Consider the following 22,978-nt stretch of genomic DNA (forward strand, 5'->3'; position numbering starts at 1 on the left):
ATTCCTGCTCAAAAGGGGAAGTCTCTAAAGAGGACACTGTCTCCTTTTTTGATGGTAAGCGTCAATGTTTTGAAATGGAATTACATATTATTTCTTTCATACATGAAGCTACTACAAAGGAAGAAGGTTTTTGATTATTGAAAATATTTATTAAACAGTAGTAATAAGGTTCAATATACGAACGCAAGGGTTCTGGTAGAAGTGCTTTGTATGATTATATCTCAATACTTATATTCATGAATCCCTCTAAATGGCACGCTAATTAAATTCAGACTGCTCACTGCCAGTCACAGTCTTCCTGACATCAGTACAAGAGCTTGCAAATGATATGAAGACTCCAAGGAATCTAGAACTCGGAGTCCGGTCAAATTTTACCTAAGGTGATGCTATTTTACTGCAAAATGGTTACTGAAGCTGTGCTGATTTTGAAAATGTTTAAGTCATTCAGGGTCAATTGTAAATTTTCAAGAACAACTGCCTTACAGGCATAACCAGAGATAGGGTGTTCAACTAACAGGAGTGAAGAAATTAATGGCTGTAGCGTGACTGTACCTAAGGGTCTTAGAGTAAAGTGCACTTTTCAGTGCTTACCCAAGTGTCCTGGTCTAAATTACAAGGAAGCATTTCCACAATGAATGTTCCCAGTGCAGTGTTTAAGCATAGGTCAAAAGCTGTCTCCCTCGTAATGCAAAATATTTGTTAGATCTGCATCCCAACATTGTGCATACCACAAGGCTATGGAAATGCTCAGACCATCTTTCTGAGCTTGTTCCTGCCTTAAGCTGGAAAAAGTGAACAAAGAATCCAAAAACTTGAGTTCTAATTGCAGTTGCCACTGACTAGCTTTACCCTTAAATCACACCTCTGGGCTTTTGTTTTTCTGAAAATAAAATGTAGCTAATTATGTATATCCATCCTAAGTCATGGAGTTTAAACGAAGATCAATGGAAATGATTATTGAAATTGCATTGATACACAAACCACATTTATTTTCAGTTAAGCAACAAAGACTATAGAAGAAATCATTGTGTAGCCACAAGCTAGCTTGCTTCTGAATGAATTCAATACATTGACCTGCTTCGTAAAATGTGGCACCTTCAAGGCCTTCCACAAAATCCACTCTAAGCCTATTGTTAATCGCAGGCTTTACTGAGGTCAGAAAGAATACATTGCATAACTCATTTTGTTCCACTCAAAAATCCTACAGGGCATTTCTCCTCATCGATGGCTACTTGGCTAAAGCCACTCTGGATTTCCCCTGGTCCCTTCCAGTCCCTCTTCCTGTGTGGCCCTCAGCCCTGCTCAGTTCTGCCTCTTCTTAGACTTTTCTTAGCCCCATGCAGAACAGCATCTTCACTCCACCCCAAGTTCCGGATGACTCAAAAGCACTGGATACCCAGCCCCAAGCAAGCTAATCAAAAGATTTACCCAACCAAAGCTCATCTTCTCTGAAATTGGATTTTCTCTTCAGCGGCCTAGAAAATAAGATTTTCTCCATATGGTCATATTCAGTTTAAATGCACCAAGGTGAAGGCCTACTTCTATTGTTTCAGCTTATAGCTAGAAGGCCTTTATTCTTTAGATGATTTTGCTGACAGTGCACAGATGAATAAAGAACATTTTTTTCTTCTTGTCATTTCTCAAGCACTTATGTAGTATTATAATGAGCCAGTTACTGCTCTAAGCACTTTATTAATATTAACTCAGATATTTATCAAGAATGCCCCTGTGAGACAGGGATCGTCGATCATCATTATTATTATCATCATCATCTTCACTCTGTGGTGTACTGCAGGGCAAATCTAAGATTGATTACTTAAAGTCAGCATGAACACCACAAGTGAAGGGCATTTCCTTCAACAAGGCCGCCCCTTCAGATGCCAGCAACAGGTTTGGGAGTCTCCATGCCATTCATGCTTCTGTCCAACTAGTAATAAATTTGGGGGTTCCCATAACACCTTCCTCACTTTAGATAATTCATTAGAACAATTCACAGAACTCAGAAAAACATTATACTTGCTATTATTACAGCTTTATTATAGAGGATACGAAACGGGACCAGCCAGGTACGCAGAGCGAGGTCTGGGAGGGTCCTAAATGCAGAGCTTCCATGCCCTCTTTTCATGGAGTCAGAGCACATCACCCTTCCAGAATACTGATCTGTTCACCAACCAAGGAGCTCCATCAAGTTCATTGTCCAGAGTTTTTATTGGGGTTTCGTTTCATAGGCATGATTGACTCAATCATTGGTCACATGTTTGAGTTCATTCTCCAGTCTTTCTCCCCTCCTGGTGGACAGGCTGGCTCAATGGTCCAGTCCTTTCATCACATCACTGGTTTTTCTGGCATGACCAGACTGACCCTGACTCACCTTGTTAGCATAAACTCAAGTGTGAGCTCAGGGATTCTTGAATAACTTAGACACGCCTGTTACTTGGGAATTCCAAGGACTGACAGTCTCCCCTCTCAGGAAGCTGGGATAAAGGCCTGGCCAAATTCTTTATTATACAATACTTACATTCTATACTTGAGGGGAAAATGTGGCAAAAAGTCTGACCAAATTGCCCAAGTCAAACAGCTAGTAAGTGCAGAGCCCAGTAAAGGAAATGTCTTACAAATTACAGTCTTCTGAAGTTGTCATCCTGAACACTCATCGTAAATTGACAACGTGCCACACCTAAAGCTAGGTGACCATAACAGTGAAACTCCGATTAACGATTTCTTCTTTAAAGCCAAATTAGAAATTTTAGAATTACAAACAAAATGACCTCCTCATTCAATCAATATAAGATTGAGTAAATGTATGTGATAGGAATCAAGTTACTTAAGATCTGAGTTTCAGATAGGGATGTATAAAATAATGTTAGTAAGAGATAGTACCTTCAGGTGTTGTTCTGAGGATTAAATGAAATTATCCATGTAAACTTTGCTCAAGCCCTGACACCTTGTAACTGCGCAGTAAATAGCTTTCATTGTTATTGTTTTTGTTATTTTAAGTTATCATCACTGTTCTTATTAAAAATGAAAACCTACAATTGTTTAGTAAACTACTCTACTTCACTTAGGCATTATGCAGAATTTTTGTGGATTCCAAAACAAAGATTCCATGGAATAGAATTAAATAGAATTAAAAACAAAACTTGGCACATATCGAAATTTCCCAGTCATTAAAAACTCTAGCAGAGCATCTTCACATTCAAACACCAAATGGCATATTCAGTAGCATCTGGTTCACTAGCAGCAATAACAGTAACTGCGGCACCAAGATACATCTAAGGATGAAAAAGGCAGCACAGAGGGGAGGCACCGAATCGGCTGGAAAGAAAGAACACAGTAGGGAATAGCAGTCAAATATGAGAATAGTTGTTGTAAATTTAAGGTAGAGAGAGGAGGCCTAAGAGCTTTACAGATGGAGACCAGATAGAGAATACTATACTTGGAAGGACCTTTGGAGTTAAGTCTAACCTGCTAGGTTTGAGATGTGAATTTGAAAGTCAGGCAACAAATAAAGACCTTAATAATGTTCACTGGATAGAAGATATCATGGAAAACATGAAATATAAGATAACTCAATAATAGGTATTTTCTACTTATTAAATATTGAAGCAAAGAAAGGCACATACTATTAACAGGAGGACATAGTGGAAGTGACATTCTTATCCTGACTAAACTATGATTTATCACACAAAATCTCAGAGTAATGAATACAAATTGAGAGTAGAAAGGAAATTCGAAGTGTATGCTGAGATATTAGAAAGAGTAAATCACTCAATTCTTTCTTAAAATTTTAGCAAAATATATTCTGGGAAAATGTAAAAAAAAAGTCAACTTTATAATGTAAAGAAATAGGAAGTAGCGGTTAAAATTGATACAGAAAGATGGGCAACTACAATTCAGATGAGATAATACATGATAAATCTTCAAAATGAAGGCTAGAGATAAAAGGTGGGAAAGGAAAGATTTATTGAAATGAACACTACATTACACAGAGTAGAAGATAAGTGTTTTTAAATTCTTCCTAAATTCTATACTTCTTATATCAAGGTAATGCACTATTCTTTCTTAGGCAAAATAATGAAATTAAAGGAGCAATAAGCTGCAGTGGAACTTTTGCTCCTGACTGGAGCAGAGAAAGACTGACCAATATTTCACTCCCTCCTTGCATTTTCCTCTTCTTAGATTTTTGATTTGTGAAAAAATGCTACTTCGCAAATCATGTATGAGGAATTTAAGAAATATATACATTTATAATTTCTGTTAATCATGTAAATTCTCTGACTCAGTTCATATATGGTCTCTACAGAAAGAACAGCATGTTGAAAATGTCCCAACACGTTTCAGTAAATATCTGATATCAAAATACACTAATCACTATTGTGATATCAAAATACACTGAAATCAACAAGCATTATTTTTTCTCAACAATACACACATTTATCAGCTTTTAGAGAATGTTTTGACCTTTACATGTTTATGAGTTTGTTTATGGAGTAATCTTCAAGTGTCCATATTTTTCTTCTCATACTAAAATATGGCCTGAAAGAGTAGATTACAGAAAGTAAACTTTTCTGCACTAAAACATAGTAATACTTAGTTGTTATTTCATCATTTCTACTTGCTCCTGGTTCGTATTTATATATAACATTATAAAGACAAAAAAAAAGTGGCAAATTCAATCCCAAACAAGGACATCCAATTCCACAGATAGAAGACTATACTAATAAAGAATGAAAACAAGTTTATATAAGTAATAAAAATTAGAAGTTGTATATAAACATTAAAATAAAAACAATGAAAACCAGATAAAATGTGTCAAAATAATAAATTATAAAAGAAAATTTACCAATATATTCAGTTGTTTCCCTTAAACTAGGCATGTCTACTTGCCATTTTTTTCAGTTTAAAAAAAACCTTAAAGTTATGATTAAGTTGTACTTTGATTTATTTTCAATTTAATCTCTGAAGAAAAATAACTGTAGACTACAATAAAAAAGCAGGTCAAAATTCAAGAAAACACTTTTTTCAAAGTTTCAAAGCTTTGTTCCGAGTCAGTAAGAAAAAAATGTGATTTAAAAAATTATACTTAATTGCATAGAACAATAAGCCATTGATTGATCTGTTTAAAACCTACCATTCACTCAATATTATAAAAAATAATAATAATAAGCACTTTTTGGGCAAATTAATTATTTTTGTATTCTTTCATTTTTAAGTAAAGCAGACAACATAAACAAAACTATAGACATACAGATAAGCTAATGTTTATCCAAAAACTTATGAAAGAATATGGTTTTAACTAATTCTGCTTATATTTTAACATCTCTTTACTTGGAAACTCATAACATAATTTTTTAAGTAAAGTGGATCATACCGGGTATTGATTTTAATATCAACACCTGAAAAGTAAAATTGTTCCATAACAAACATTTGTATTGCTTCTCTCATTCCAGTGATGCCAGTAATATAATAATGTAAAAGAGCAAGGTCAAAATATTCTAACTATTCATTTTAGGTTACGAGGACTATATGTTATCAATTAACCACTGCCTGACTTGATGCCAACTTTTGTTTCTATGGCTTTCTCTCCCTTTTTCTCCTAAATAAATGTGATGCCATTTTTTTTTCACCTGTGAAAACAGGAGATAGATAATATGGTGTAGGCGAGAATGACGTGGGGTACAATTACTGGGCTATAAATCTTGATCTGCCATTTCCCAGCTCTGTGATCTTAGGAAAATAAGAGAATCTTAATAGGACTTTGAAGATGGAATAAGATAATCCACAAAGATTCTTAGCATACTGTCTGGCATAAAAATCAAACTCCTTTACAACATAGTTAAAAAATCCAGTCTAATGAGTATATCTTAGTATTAAGTAGAATTCAGTGCATTTATGCATGACTTTAACCTCTGAATTATCTAGATTAATTTTAAATTAAAAATGTTTTTGAATGCCTGTGATGGGACAGGCTCTGAAATGAGATTGTTCCCCTTTGATCTCACTCATAACAATGGCGTTGTGACACATCCACTGGCAGCATCTTTGCCACTTTACAGGTAAAAAATTGAATCATGCTAATTATGGGCCTCCCTCTACACCTGGGAAGTGGGAGAATTTGTTTGGTGGATGAATCTGGGAAGAGTGTCTCCTCAGCCCCTCTCTCCTTTTTCTTGGAGCAAGACTTCCTGCAGAGAGCACAGCTTTTCCTCTTCCTATGTATGATAGCCTCATCTGTCTGGGAAGACCCTCACCAGGGAGACCTGATCTGGTTTGTAGGTGCCTAGCCAGTAAAGTTGCCTAATAAGGGATGTACTTATAAACCCTCTCAGCTGTCACATTCAGCTATGCCCTCTGAATATATCCTCTATCACTGATCGGGTATAATTTGGGCTCCATCTTTTCTCTTTGATTATCTCACACATTGTTCAAGAACCCAGTTAGTGCCCTCAAATATTCCAGTATTAGACATAAACTCCATTGCCAGAGAAGAAACATGTTCAAAACAGGGAGGTAACTTCCTCAAGTTCTCACTGCTGATACACAGCAGATTTTGTTTTCAAACTGAAAATATTTTATCTTTTTTTATGTATTGATTCCATTTACTGAGATATAATTCACATCGCACAAAATTTACACTTTTAAAAATGTATAATTCAGTGCTTTTTAGCATATTCACAAATTTGTATAACTATCACATCTATTTCCAGAACATTTTCATTATCCCTCAAAAACTCATTTCCATCAAGAGTCTCTCCCCATTATCCTCTCTCCCTAGTTCTGGAAAACACTAATAGACTTTGTCTTTCTATAGATTTGCAAATTCCAGAGATTTTTTTACTAATGGAATTGTCTTGCCTTGCTCACTTAGCATGTTTTCAAGGTTTATTCTCCTTGTAGCATGCTTTGTATTTAGGAGATATTTTAGACAATAAGAAATCATTAATTTTATACATAAGAGAGAAAAAATGAATATTTGTATGTTCTGCTCTAGGAAATTTAGCCATTATGATAGTCACTGGTAACTCTACATATCAGTTTAGCTAAAAACACGGTGTGTTTAAAATATTATCTTTGATTTTGTGGTGACAAATATATTTAATAACTGAAATAGTAAGCTTTAAAAAAAATCGGAGTTTTTATAAAAGTATGTTAAACTCATTACTGTTAACAAATATTTTTTTATAAATATTGATATGAAGCTTCAATTTTCTAAATTTCAGTTGAGAGACAGACTTAATATAGACCGTAAAATGACTTTCCGGTTATTAGAGAGGAAGTAAATTGAGAATAATTAACCCATCAATGAACCAGGACTATAATTTTATCATTCTAGAAAGAAGGCACTTACAGCTTACTGGAAACTACTGGAAGATCTTGAATGATCTCTTCATATGGCTCCTCTTGTGCTAAGGTAGGCACAGATAAGGGCTCTTTCATCTTTTCTTCCCAGGCAATTTCAGCTTTCAGCAGCATTTCCTCAATAAACTCAGATGCTGCGACATCTACATACAACAATATGAAAATCAGAAAAAGTAGGTGGTGAAATCACAGAAAAACTATTTACTTTTAGTAGTTCCGATATTCTGAAACACTAAAATTTATAAACACACATGGGAAAACAAAACATTAAAAGCCTATGGTAGAAATAAAATTACAGCACTGCCATTAAAAAAGACTTTACATCAGTGACATATTTAATTACAAATGAAATAAAAAATACAAAAATAATTTTCACTGAATAGTGATGTGTAATATGTAAAATCATTGAGAAGCTAAGCCTGAGAGAATTTAATATTTTATTCTCAGTGAAACTCTTCCTTCATCTTGGAGAATATGAAAGAAAATGATGAAAATAGTTATACCTTCCTAATGACTATTATAAAACATGTAGTGGGCATTCCAAAACATTCTACTAAACAGGTAGATGTACAAATAAATAGTCAATATTTGTTATTCAAACAGTGGGTCTAATCTCTCTTCCTGATCTGTTTTCTTAATCTGAAATATAATTGTACTTCCTTATAAATTACACATTAACAGAGACACCTGAACATATTTGAGCAGCAATACAGATTTGCATTAATTAAATTTATACTTATAATTGAAAGTGAAAATCAATAAATCCTGAAAAATATTCATATTAATAACGAATATGAACCTAATAAAAACATCCTCTTTTCAACCCTCATAACCAGCTTGCATGACCACCTATGTCTATTAATTTGAGTCATGTGGCTATATAGGCTGGATGTGGTACTTCAGCTACCACAAGAAGATATTTATGCTAGGATTTTATCATCATTTACTTTAGGTTAAATCATAACCACATAACAAGTAGGAGAAAGCTCCGCTTCCTTGCTTCAGGATACTTTTTTTATTCTACCTAACAGTTACAACCCAAAACTTCCTTTATCCTCCAGATGAATTTTTATTCTGAAATCAAGAAACACAAAACAGCAAGAATATAATATAGTACCGTGATGATTTTCATTTGCTCATGATATGGGTGTCTAATTTACTGTTCTTTCTACCATTGTTTCATCTGGTTCATTCTTCTTGCTGGGAGTATATGTTGAGATATCTTACATTTACATGAAACCTCTCACTGCATTATAGCTTTTTGTCCCTTGTGTGTGAGAGAAGTATTTTCATTCAATTAACAAATGTTTATTCAGTCTACCATAGTCCCATCACTGTCTCTCATGATCAACATGGCAGAGAAAAAGGATTATGTTGATGACAGGCTTGGCATGACCAACACAAACAAAATTACCCAAGAGAGTCAGCACACACTAGGCCTGAGGTGACCAGAACTAAGTCTACGCCAGAGGTTTAGTAATTTCCTGGTGCTCTAGGGCTGCCATTGCCTTGGCTGTTCATTTTAGTACAGCTGACAATAGATCTCAAAGGGAAATGTGTGACAGATGGGAATCTATGCAGTCAAGGATCAGTCATATATTCCCTTCTCTGGAAAAAAAAAGTCAGGGATATGAACTGGGAAAATGTGATCTGTCAAACTAAAATAAAGTTAACATATGATCTCACTTATATTTTATAATGAATATATTTTTGAAAAAAAAAAGAAAAAACTACAAATTTCTGTTTGCTTCTTTAATATTTACCATTAGACATGTTTTTGTAGTTAGTGTTAAGATTACTGCACTACTATTAATATTAGCCTGATTCTAAAGTTTGAGACTATTAAGCTATCCTATAGTTCCATTTGTTAAATCTTTATTTTAACAGAGAAGATGAATAAATATTGAACAATAATACTTACTTTCAATAAAATAAAAGTAGAGTAAATCTTTCGTCTTGTTCTAAACTGGTGGTTTATCAGGTAATCATAGTCCCACAGTACATCAAACTAGAAATCTCAGGCTTAAAGTGCTTTTAAGTGAGTGGAAATATAGCAACAAGAAGAATAAGCAGCTATAAGTTCTTCAGATCAATTACTACCTCAAAATTTTTATATTATTTTGTTACTTACCTACTTTCCTTTGCTATTTAGAATTCTTTTGTTTTTAATATACCAAAAGTAACTTATGAGCAGTAACAGTATTGAATTTTAAAGCTAAAAATAATGTGGCATTTATTTTTAAAATAAGTACATGAATATACAAAAGAACATTAATAAAAAGAACTCCAGAAATTTTCAAAAATATATTTATTAAAAAAAGTAACATTAGTCTACGGCCATGCCACCCTGAACAAGCCCGATTCCGTCTGATCTCAGAAGCTAAGCAGGGTCAGGCCTGGTTAGTACTTGGATAGGAGACCACCTAGGAAAACCAGGTGCTGTAGGTCTAAAAAATAAATAAAAAATAAGGGATTGTAAGCTGATAAGGTCCTTGCAATCTGTGAGGTCAACCAAGAGTTGCCTCGCCTAAAAAAAACAAAATAATAAGTAACATTAAGATTTTCACACTTTTCAATTAGCTTCAGAATATTAGTCTCTATATCTTGCAGTATAAATATCTCTGCAGGAAAACACAATTATTGTTTTAAAACACCCTAATGAACAAATATGTATTAGGTATGATGAAAACCTAGTTAAATAACAGCAAAAATATGCTTTAAAGTAAGTGATACTTCAGAAATCACTACCCTGGAAGTTTCAAGATTGAAAAGCAAATTGTAATGAAGTACATAGTACCCTGTAAATTAAACTGTTGTCTAATGTCCAGCCTCTTGTAGTGGAGCAGTGTATGAGTATGTGAATCATGCTTGAACTGGAATGGTTTTCACAAAGCTTCTCAATAGAGGCTGACTTGTATTTCCTAGCTATGCTTGTGATAAATGAACAACTCACATATGAAGGAAACAGTGACTGCTCAATGGTCCCAGGATGCTCATAACTTACCTGAGGCCTTCTCTTCATTGCAGTTCAGGAGGTTTGGATTTGCCTGATGCATCAAAAGAAGTTTCACCAGGTTTGTCTGAAACATTAAAGATAATTGGAACAGGAAACACCGTGCTGGATACTGAAGATTCATCAGTAAATGATACACAGTTGTGGCCTCATGGGGCACTTAAGGTTGGAGAAATGAGAATACATTAGTATTCCCTACTACTACACTAAATGTTTCTTATGCTCTCCATTTCCAGCTCTTTTTTTAAAATGATGGACATTTAAACTATTTCAGCAATTAATGCATTCAAACCAAAAATTATTTGTCAAATGAGGAATAAACCATTGAGGATTTTTAAAAGTACACAACACTTTTCAGATTTATTGTAGGACATCTTCTGGGAAACTTGATGAGAGATTGACATATTTTAAAATTTTATTATAAAATACAGCATTCTAGAGTACATAAAATGTACATGTGCCATTGAAAAAACCATAATGAAATAAAGTCCAGACACCCAACTTTTAAATACTTCATTAATGGTACCTTCATGTGTTCCTCTCTCTATTTCCCAGAGTTGACCACCATCATGAATTTTGGGCTAACCGTTACTATGTTTTCTTTACATGCTTTGCCCTTACATATGAAAGTATCCCTAAACATCATATTGCTTAGTTTCATCTGTTTGATATTTATAGAAATGGAATCCTGTTGCATTTATTCTTCCGTGATTGACCACAAGTAACTAAACTCATGGAAAGTAAAACTGTTGTAATTACTAAAATTATTAGAGGTTAATAATTCTGGGTTTCTGTGTGTGTGTGTGTGCGTGTGTGTGTATAAAAGAAAACTAGTAGAACATATATTTAAGTTGAAATTGAAATTCACACAAGTTATTGGATATAGACTTTTACTCATTCTGTGGACAGTGATATTTCAGTTTGGGTAAATTTAGCAAAAATTGATTTCTTTGTGGTCATTTAAATTATCTCTTTAAAAAGTTAAAAAACAGCAATCAGTGTTTGGAGATAGCCAAATTCTTAGTTCAGAAAGTAAGAGACTGTTAATTTAATAAAGAGAAACTATATTAAAGGCCCCCAGGGAATTCGGAATTTATATATCCTGCACTCATTGGTACGTTCTCTACATTTTAACTCAGAACCATGTGAAAGATTTCAGATCTAAAATATAAAAACATCAAATAAATGATTAATATTAACTCTGTTTGTAATCCAAATGTGACTTCTTATTAAAGAAATAGTTCTGCCTTCAACCCTCAAAATATGTGCTTTTATTCTGCACAATTCCTCTGTATTTCTGGACACACCCCTTTACTTCTACAGAGCAGCCTCATTCTCCCATGTCTATTCCACCTCAGACTCTGCTGATAAACCTTCTTATACTGTTAAATATGGTGTCGCTCATAATACTTTGCCCTCTCTTTCCATTGTATAAGATTTCTTTGAGTAATCTATCAAAAATCTCTACTTCTCAACCTACTCAATACCTTGCACATGCCCAAGTATCTCTTGGATATCTCCATCAGGATTTTTCCCATTGGCCAACAAGATGCAAGTTGTATGCTCACTTCATACATTTATTTATTCAATGACCCACAGAGGAAGACAAGCATCTGCTAAACTAGAGCACTCACTAACTCTTTCAATAAATAGCAACTGAGTACTCTGTGTCAGGCACTGTGCTTATAAATAAATAAATGTTGTACCTGTACTCAGTTCTCACCAACTAGAGGATGATACAAACAAAGGAAGAGATAATTCTGATGTGTTATGATAAGTGATGTGATACAGGAGATGCAGAGTGCTCAAAAGGGTAACCATGTCACTGGGATTCAGGAAATGAGAAAAGACAGCCAGTGAAGTGACATTTCAGTGTAATCCTGCAAGTCAAGTAAGATTTAACCACTTAACACTTTCAAGAAGAGCAAAGAATATGAAAGGGATGCACATTATAGTATATTCTCAGAAACTGAAAGTTCAGTATAGCTATATCCTCTAACCTCATAAGAGGAAGCAGGAGAAATAAAACTGGAGGGTTAAGCAGAAGCCCAGGCATGTGGTGGCTTTTAAACTGTGTTACGGAGCGAACATCTCATGTCAACGGGAATGGAAAGATATTGTGTTGAAATAATTTGACTATCTTTGCATTTAGAAAGGTTATTATAGCCACATTGTTGAGAATGGAGTAGGGCAGGGGCGGGAAGTTCTGTTAGGAGGTTGGTGGGTTGATTCTGATGTAGACTGCTGAAGCACTGGACAAGGGAAGGGGCAATGAGGAAGTACAGATTCACTGGTCATGATTATAGCTCAAGTAGCTCAAAACCATTTCCTAGGTCAGAGCTTGTGGGCTCAGTGGTTCACTAGATATGGGAGATGAAAGAGAGGTATGAAAAGGATACTATTCAATTTTGGGATGAGTAAATGATGAAACAGAGAAGGAGTAACAGATTGGGGATGGGAAAAAGAAGATGATAATTCCCTTTGTACACAAGTTGAGTTTGAAGGCAGGTCGATCGAGATTACCCACTGGGCAGTGGCCCTCCTCAGTCTGGAATTTGGGAGAGAAATGAGAGAAGGCTCTGGGAGCCATGAGCATGCAGGGTATTTGAAGCTGTGGGTGTGGAAAGTACCTAAAGAAATATAAACACTGAAAAGAGAGGGAACCCAGGATAGAGTAGTAAGCTTATCAATACTGGATGCTCGGAGGTATAAGAGGAAAACCAGACAGAGTTTTAACGTTTTTCCAAAGTTAAAGAAGAAATACCTAAAGGAAAAAGATAATAACCTCTGAATATATCTCAATTCTTATATATTTGGGTAAAAATGTATTTGAGAAGACAAACAACTCCTTTGAACATCAAGATGTATGGGTTGCAGTATACAAAATACTTATGAAGGAAAGGATATTTAGATTTTAGCATTTCTACAATTATTTTCTTATTTTTTGTTGCAGTATTGTCAATCCTATTACAAACATTAAAATATATACAAGGCTAGAATCAAATTTTATTTTATGTATGTCATGAAAGAATTGTTACTCACATAACTTATTTAGTTCCCAGTTTTAGACAAGAATAGGCATCTCTCTTTTTTTCTCAATGGAAAAGTTAATGTGTTTAAAAGGGAAATGGTACAATATATATATGCCATCCCAGTATAAATGTCAATAATAAATATTGTTATAAATTACTGACTACCATCTCCATAAAGGTATTTATATTTGTAAGATATTTCTAAGAAAGTAAAATTATTACCAATGTCTCTAAAAATGCCATTAGTCTTTCTAAAGTGTTAGCATTTCTAAAGCTTTTTTTCTGAACTGAGATGCATTTATTTACAGTAAATGTCTTTAGAGTTATAAATTTCCCATGCATATAAATTGATATTCAAATAAACCAATTTCTAAAACATGCTTTCCAAAATGAATATTAAATGGTATTTCATGGGTGAACAATTTTTAAAATAATTCTAGATATCATATGCTATATTCTTGACAAAATAATCAAAAACAATTTACTCTAAATCTTCTATTAACATAAATCTCTTACTTAATTTTTTAGTTTGAATCAAGGAAGAATAGTTTGGTTCTGGTGTCATATACTAAAAGAAAATCCTCACTCTACCTCACAGCAAAAGAATTTTATTTCTGTTCTTAGTTGACAGATTTGTTCATTCAATTTCTTGTTACTCTGAGGGACAGAGGGATAGCACAGTGAGCATCTCAAATAAAGTCTCTGCTGTTTTAGTGCTTACATTCTGGTGGAGACTCCATTCCAGTAGGTTTAACGGAGCAAAACAGAAATGGCACACATGATCTTCAGTCTCTATCTGGTACTAAAATGTATAAGGATTTAGAAAATACTAAATTAACGGTTAGTCTTTTTCAAGAGAAGCAAAAGATAAAGGTGAGATTATTTTTTAAATATGCCTCATTTAAATATAGTAAATGGCTATTTCTGGAAAACACTATATTGAACATCTGTCTGTACAAATCTAGCAACTGGGTCAACTGATTAGGGCACATGCTCATTGATGCTTCGATGATGCATTTGCCTTCGTTATTCTCAGCAATCTTCTGAGCTTTGCAAAAATTCTCTTATAAAGAAATGTGTTGATCGTTCTCATTAATTAAAGACCCTAGGGCTAGGTTCTATGGAAGAAGAATTATCGAAGCTTATAAGGGTCACGCAGCCAGTGAGTTAGGTAAACTGTCACTCAGAGCCAGTGAGAAGGCCATGGTAGTCATCAAAACAAAGCTGGTTTAATCACTTAGTCGGGTGTGGAATATAGGTGTGTTTGTGTGGAGGGGAGTGTCTTGAGAAAAGAAGAAAGAATAGAGAATCTAAAGAGAAATAATGGTTTTAAAAGCTGAATTCAAATATTTTGCTGCTGGGTTTGAAAAAAAAAGAACAATTAAAAAGTTTCTTAATTCACTTAACATTAATAAATGATGATAATTGGAGATATAGCTGGCACACTAGAGATGTAGTAATAAAAACATTAATCTTAATTACTCTGGATCTTGCAAAGCAATAGCACGTTTTGACTCATATTTCTCACCTAAATTCATGACTATGTTTCTCTAGGCTGAAAACACAGATTTAGAAAACCCAAAGTTTGAGAAATTTGTCGAATGTGGTAGGTAAATGGGGTGAGAGTACTGACATCTACTAATTCTCTCTGCCTTATAATAACCAGTGATGCTTCTATACTATGACTTTTGTGTGACGAGACTCTTTAGAAAGCTTTATGAAGGAAGTAGCAATTGTACTAGGCTTATCTTACATCACTGAGGTGTAGCAAGTATCACGTTAGGCATATAAATCATTAAATGATTTTTTTTTATTTTAAACAAAACTGTGTAAACTAACATTTTAAAAAATCTACTTTCATCGCTAAAACCAACTGCAAATTTTTTATTATATAGGTAACTTGTTTCATTGCTTTAATATATTCCTTAACCTTTTGTCATGGTTATATAAAACATGTTTCTTTCTAAAACACAAATATTATCTGACTGCAATTTTGTCTTTTAATACTTATAATACAATAAAGCTCTATTATAGGACCTTTAAAAATGTATTTCCTTGGGTAAAAGTTTTCATTTCTGCAGAGTAGGGTTTCTTATGAACCCATAAAAACCTATGCCTTGTTTTCATAAAGGACTCTAGATCTCTGAAATGTAGGTGTACTTTTTGTGTCTCTAAATTTCTGAGAAAAGGATCAGTAGCTTCACCTGATTGCCTAGGGGATAAATTTTCTGATAGCCACTACTTCTTTCTGCCTTAATCAGTATAGCTTCCAGGATATGGAATAGAAGTATCTAGCTCATCCTTCGAAATGTGAGTCAGGAAAAATTGATCATATTTAGGCATGCTCAACATGTAGAACCAAAGATGGTAACAGATACTATATAATAAAAAGATTATGTAAATGCATATTCATTTCTACTCTGCCTCACAGGTGTGTTTCATATGAAGATAACCATAAGTTAATTTCCTTTCATCACACTTTATCAAGTTTGACGAAGCTTTCAGAAATAAGTATTTTTCAAAACAGAAACAGTTGTTTTAAAACACATCAACTAAGACTGGTTTCTTGGTCCTCTCTGTTATTTATACAACAAACACTAGAAATAACAAACAACCCAGGAAGAACTCTGGAAAGTTGAAGGAGGAAGGTAAACTGGCTCAGGACTCCAAGAAGGGAGGAATCACACAGAGGCAGGGTAACCGATATCCTCACACCCAATACAGAAGGCATCTCCAGACAGGGTGTTTCCTACCCTCAAATTAATGGCATCCACTGAACCTGAGACTGTCCTTCCCCACAAGAGATGAGAAAGGCTGAGAGGGGGCATTTGCAGGAGGGAACCTGCACCAACAGTCCCCCAGCCTTGAAAATCTTTTTGACCACATGGAGATTCCCCTAGCTGACCAAGAGACATGGAATAGCCCGACTTGGGGAAAATTCTTGCATCCTTTCCGGGAGCTCCAATGGGAACCAGTGGGAGCACACACTGGGGCACCAGAAAAGCCAGGTATGCCAAAATAACACCTCAAAGGGTTTGACTATTAAGCTGCCATTGGAACCACAGCCCACTCAAGTAGACAAGGACCTGTGTGCTAAATCTAAACATGGTGGTTAAAATAGAAGATTTATATAAAACCAAGACTCTCTTAACATAATAGCCAAAAGGTCCAAGATACAATTGGAGATCACTCATCATACCAAGATAAGGAAATTACAAGTTGAATGAGGGAAAAATGATTAATTGACACCAAAAACAAGATGAATCCTCCTAGAATTATTTGATGATAATTTTAAAGCAGCCATAGTAAGAATGCTTCAACAAAGTTACAAATTCTCATGAAACAAATGAAAAAATAGAAAATCTCATCAATGACATAGAGTTACAAGAAAGAACCAAATGGATATCATAGAACTGAAAAATACAAATACATCAATTCATAACAAATATTTCATTTGATCTGCAACCAAATAAAACATAGACCACGCACTGAGTTCTGACAAAAATTGTTAAATTTCTAATAACATAAATAGTGACATATTTTGTGGATGGTGCATCTTTAAAAAAACTTTGTAAAATCTAGTCCTAGTCTCCCAGAGTTTATTATCTCATAAAAGTTGTTAAAGAAAACCAATTTGTTACTTTTTTAAATGTTATTGATCCAAAATCTAAAATTCTATCAAGAAAAGTGAAAAAGTGAGTAAAATGAAAGCCTTGACTCATTCAAGTTGGTGTGGTGTTCTGCTACATTTTACCATGCTATCACTCACTTCCAGATTTAGCTCCTTCCAGAAGCAATCTCTGACTATGACAGGCAGGGACACTTTGATAATCCACTGATTACCATTTCTTCAGCAAAGGCCATCCATTTGTGTTCCAAGAAACAGTACTTGCTTATATTTTTGCTTCTCTATTTTTAACTAATCACGAACTTCTCACGCAGTATATTTCAGGCTCTCATTGTGCTAGAAATGGAGTACTGAAGAACTGATCTCCCAATATTCCAATGGTCTAGTGGGACCTGGGGACCCTGGACCCCTGAGGACAATGACATCAGCTACCTGCAGTCTCATCCCCTTAACCCAGCCATTTATTTACGCACACACTTGCCAAAAGTAGTTTAGGGTTTACAAACAGTCTGTTTTAAATATTTATTAAATAACTAAATCTTTTTCTACAGAAAATGTTGTCAAAGCAAGCAACATTTTTATTAGTTTGAAAACTTTCCCTAAGCAAGGTGCTTTTTCTAAAATGCTTGTAATGAAAATGTTTTCAATTCTTTCAACAATTGCAGTACTCAAATTGTATTATAGACTTTTTCTTATGTGCCAGTTAGGATCTAAGGGATTTAACTTCCTACAAATTCAATGAGTTTGGTTGTTACCTCAAATTAATGTTTAGAAATCAACAAGTTTAGCTTAAATCTCCATACATATGTAAAACTAAGTTATTTTCCATACTATTACTACTAACACTCTAACACACAAAATATACTTTTATAAACTTATTTTAATATTAATAAATTGTTATGAACACTGCTGTCACATTCATCCATGTAAATCATTTAAAAGTTAGTGTGCTTTTTCATTATGATGTAAGGGTACCTACTGAGAAATTAATTTTTGCAATAGTAACTCAAGATGTATTAGCTATAGACAAAAATCAATTCAAAGAAAGAACTCTGCTATCCATCCTTCATTCATTAAAATAAAATATAATTTATAGAGAAAAATAAAATATAAAATGTAATTTTGCTTACATCTACTAACTATAGTAAACAAAAAGAACTATTGCAAACTTGTGAAATGGTAAGTTTATAAGGACTATATAATATGTAAAAATTGCATTAAGTCTACATTATAAAGAATGTTTATGTTCTGATTATTTCTCCAATGATTTTGGCTACAATATGCAGAGTCCTGAGAAATGTATGTTATTATATATCATTCTAAAAGCAAATGTTTTCTTTCAATCAAAAATATTGGTCTAATAAGATGATGTCATTAAAAGTCAAATTGCATTTATCTGGGTGATCACTTTGTAAGGTATATAAAGGTCTAATCACCATGTTATATGCTTGAAACATATAATATTATATGTCAACTGTAATTGAAAAACAAATTTTAAAAAAGCAAAAGAAAAGTCAAATTACATAATAATTAGTACACGATTTAAAATAAAAACTAAATTAAACATGAAATGATGCAATGATTATAAAATGAATGTTCAAAAATAATTCAGGAAACCATTTTACCTGGCCATACTTTGCTGCCAAATGGAGTGGGGTCCAGTACTGATTATCTACTATATTGAGGTCTCCACCATGTTCCAAGAGAAGAGATACCACCTCCTTGTAGCCACTAGCACATGCCATATGCAACTGTAAGAAAGAGATAATTCGTTATTTATCTTTAAAAAGTAGCAATATCGATACAGTTTTATCAGTGGTTTAAAGAGAGTTATTTAATAAAGTATTAAATATGAAATACAGATACCTTTAATGAAAGGAACAGATATGTAATTTTATTTATTTGGTACAGGTGGATGACATCCTTCGAAAAAGGCTTATGTATTAATCGTTTATTATTTTCCTTCTGACTCTGTGCACTTGTTCATGTAATTCCTATTTCCCTCTTTAGTGTCCCTTTCTACTACAATCTGAATACTTTTAAATACAAAATATAGTAATTCAATACCTTAATACTTTTTACCCAAAAGTCAAACATGTACTGACGACTTCTAAAATTCCAGCACTGTATTTGGTGTTATAGGAGAGTGAGTCAAAGATATAAATGACAAGGAAATATAATCACTGTGATGTTTATAGACAAGTAAAAGGGAGAGGAACACCAGAAAGGATGAATTAATCCTGACAGGCTTTAAAATAATTATGTAGCCATCATTTTAACATTCTCCCAGTTTAGCTTCTTAATGCAACTGGAAGTTTAGAAATGAGGCCTCAAGAACTATAATGTGATCAGGGTAGGGAGAATCTTTCAAATTTTTCAGATTGGGGAATTCCTGTTTCTAAGGCAGCAGTCTTTATTTGTAAGTAAACTATCATCAAACCCAATTTAAATTAGGTTATTAAGTAACTAACTGCATGATTGATTTTGTAATCATAATAATTAGAAATAGAGAACTACACTGAAAGGAGAAAGAAAAGCTAATACAAAAATAGGAAAAACAATAGCTTCTAGTTTTGCAACATGGAATTTTGTATCTTTCTTTCCATTTTTGTTATAAAAATAAAATTATAGTAAAGTCAGAAAGCCTTATTAAATATATATATTTTTATAAAATGCAGCAAAAAAATTTGGTTTTCTAACTTTAGACTTAAGGATCTTATATCTATAGTGATATTCATATGTTTATTTCTTGTACTTTCAACTACTTTAGAAAGACAAATAAACTCATCTAATTTAAGGCATAAACACTGAGATTAAGTTTCACATCAATCTTACTATGTTTTTTACACATAGAATTCATTTCATTAATATTCTAGCAAACAGTCCCAAGAATAACAGAGCCATAGGTATTTGAAAGAAATATAATTTTGTATACTTGTTCACCTAGAGAACTAATCTTTCACGTACTTCTAAATTTATTCTACTTTATTTGAATCAATTATTTGAGTCAATGTATGGCAGGTTACTCTACACTATACGCACTAATATCTGCATCTCAGAAGATTTTCACTTTTAGTATAAAACTGCATTAAGAATATATACATTAGTTGGTTAGCACCTGATGTTAATAATGTCAAATTCATAGGATCAAACCCTTTATGACTAGATTTGCTTTCTATGCAGCAAAAATTGTATTACTCTATTTAAAATTTAGCCCAACTCTCACTCAGTCATCTCATGCACTGCTCACAAGGAAAAGACTAGAAGGAAGACAGGCTTGGCTCACTCAGTAGAAAAGCTATCCAAAACACGAGCCAACAGCGACACCTGTGGAGGCGGGCAAATTTAATATAGGCAATCTCAGAACAAAATCAAAAGACCCTTTTGATTACATCCAAGTCATCACAAGAGGTGACAGAATTGTTTTTTTAGAATTTTTAAAAATTATCGTAATATAATGTCAGGATCCTAGAGCCTTTCCCTCGATTCTTGGGCAATCAACTTCTGAACCCATAAGTAAGTTACTAGACTGAATGGGAATATAAGTTTCTCATCACTGAAGTTAGAGTTAAAATACACATAGAATAAAAAATGTCTAATTTCTGAAATGAAATTTACACTCCTGCCCTTGTCCTGTCTATGGTTGGAAGATATCAGATGCCAAAATGTGAATGTGTTCATCACTATAGCATCTTACAATACTCCTCTCCTGCTATTTAATGGGTTCTTATAAGAAACACAGAGATGGTCACTGTTTCTGTAGAGAAGTGGCAGCACCTATTTGGAAGCACAGTTCTCATCAAAAATTATTCCAAGTTGGAAATCACCTACCTAATTATAATGCAGGACAAGACATTAGAGTGCTTTCACAAATATTGCACATAAAAGTTATAAAAGTTATAAATTAGTCCTTCTATTCTGTACAACCAATCAGCTGTGATACAGTTATCATCTTGTTTTTGCAAGGGGAGAAAGTGAGGATTAAATCATTGAGGTAACTGGCCCAGGGAAGCATTGTGACTGTGGTCTGAAACCACTTTCTTCTCTGCTCTCCAGACTGTCATTTTGAAATAGCAAAGGAGAGTGGACATCCAGGCTACCAGAAAACACTGCAATATTAACACTCCTGACAAACCTTGCTTTTATGTCATAAACTTATTTGTTGTAATATACAATTTTTCTTTCTCCTATAACTCATCTCCTCCCTCACATATGAATCCTGTATTAAAATGTTTGTCTCTAGAAGATGCTCATCATTTACACAATTACTTTGGTTTTCCCTTGGCAAATAATCCATGTACACAATGCCATGTTTGTTAAGCTTGGCTTATTGCCTTCTTGCATATTTCACACAATCATCACAAGGTTTTCAGATATAAAACACACAGATTCTCAGGCTCCAGTTAGAAGTCTGAAGTCCATACAGACAGGATCCCCTCTAACACTGCCTATCCTTGACACGAGAAGTATGACAGACCTCAGTGAAGACAGAGAACAGGGTCATGAACTATAATGTGATCCCATATGAGGATCCTATTTTAACAACATCAGATCAAAGCTCATAACACTATATTTATTTTGTACTACCTTCTTGCACACTGCAGAAAGCTTTATGTCTCAATATAATAAAGTAGCATATATATATATTATTACATTTGGATATATATATATTTTATTACATTTTATTACATTTGGATATATATATATTTGCTATTATATCCAAATGTAATAAAATGTAATCAATAGCATCAAACACCGTACTTGTTTTCTCATTTGTTTCATATTATACCAACTATAAACCCACACCTATATGGTCCATCAATCTGACAAAGGAGACAAGAATATACAATGTATATTGTAAAGAAATGGTAAAGACAGCCTCCTCGATAAGAGATGCTGGGAAAACGGGAGAGACATATGCAAAAAAAAAAAATAATAATTAAACCAACTTCTTACGGTATACACAAAAATAAGTTCAAAGTGGATTAAAGACTTAAATTTCAGACTCGAAACCACAAAACCCCTAGAATAAAACACGGGGTGTAAAAACTTTAGCATTAGCCTTAGCAACATCTTTCTGGATATGTCTCTATGGGCAAAGGCAACAAAAGAAACAGAAGAAACAAATGGGACTCCATCAAACTAAAAAACTCTACACAGCGAAGAAACCATCAAGAAAACGAAAGACAACCTGCCCACTGGGAGAAGATAGTCACAAATTACACATCTAATAAGGGCTTAATACCCAAAACATATAAAGAACTCATACCATTTAACAGCATAGAAACAAACAAGTTTAAAAAGGGGCAGAGGACCTGAACAGACATTATATATTTTTAGAAATATATAAACTTTTAATATCTTCTGCCAAACAAACAAACAAAGGCTCTATTGGGTTTCTATTATGTGTTAGATATTAGTGCATTACATGTATTAAATGTGCTATTAAATCACCCACTCCAAGATGGATTTTGATCCTACCACTCCACTGAAACTACCTTAAATGAGAGACCAATGACCTCCATGTTATGAAGTCCAAGAGCCAATCTGCCCTCTCCATTCACTTGACCTCTCAGCAGTATGTAACAGTCGATTATTTCCTCTTTGTCGTCACATTTCCTTCACTTGGCCCCCGAACATCTCATTCTCTTCCTTTTCCTCCTTCCCATCTCATATCTGGATTTTCTTCCTCTTCTTCAAGCTCCAAGGCGCAATCCCAAATCCTCTTTCCTTCTATATCAAATTCGTGCTTTCGTCTAGTGTCAAGGGTTTTCAATATAGTGTATATACTAATGGTCCTAAAATTGTTTCTTCGGTCTAGACATCTCCTGAATTTCAGACTCCAATATCCAACCACAAATTCAACCTCTCCATGAAGATGGCTAAGATGTACTTCTAACTTTACATTTAACAAATTGCCCCTGATCTTTCCTGCTCTAAACTCAG

The 22,978-nt window shown here is 33.8% G+C and overlaps 1 protein-coding gene and 1 pseudogene across 5 annotated transcripts in view; one reads left to right on the top strand and one right to left on the bottom strand.

The window, feature by feature from the left end:
- Positions 1-22,978, bottom strand: part of MYO16 (myosin XVI) — a 516,601-nt gene that overhangs the window by 294,233 nt on the left and 199,390 nt on the right. For all 5 annotated transcript variants that reach the window (XM_006909366.3, XM_015587388.2, XM_025045004.1 and 2 more), the window contains 3 exons: positions 18,658-18,783; positions 10,364-10,439; positions 7,349-7,502 (listed from right to left, as the gene is read on the bottom strand). In XM_006909366.3, coding sequence (XP_006909428.1) covers positions 7,349-7,502; positions 10,364-10,439; positions 18,658-18,783 — 356 coding nt within the window. The remainder of the gene's footprint in view (positions 1-7,348; positions 7,503-10,363; positions 10,440-18,657; positions 18,784-22,978) is intronic.
- On the top strand, positions 9,689-9,807 carry LOC112477806 (annotated as a pseudogene).

This window comes from Pteropus alecto, unplaced genomic scaffold (genome assembly GCF_000325575.1).
Source record: "Pteropus alecto unplaced genomic scaffold, ASM32557v1 scaffold13, whole genome shotgun sequence".
Taxonomy (NCBI): domain Eukaryota; kingdom Metazoa; phylum Chordata; class Mammalia; order Chiroptera; family Pteropodidae; genus Pteropus; species Pteropus alecto.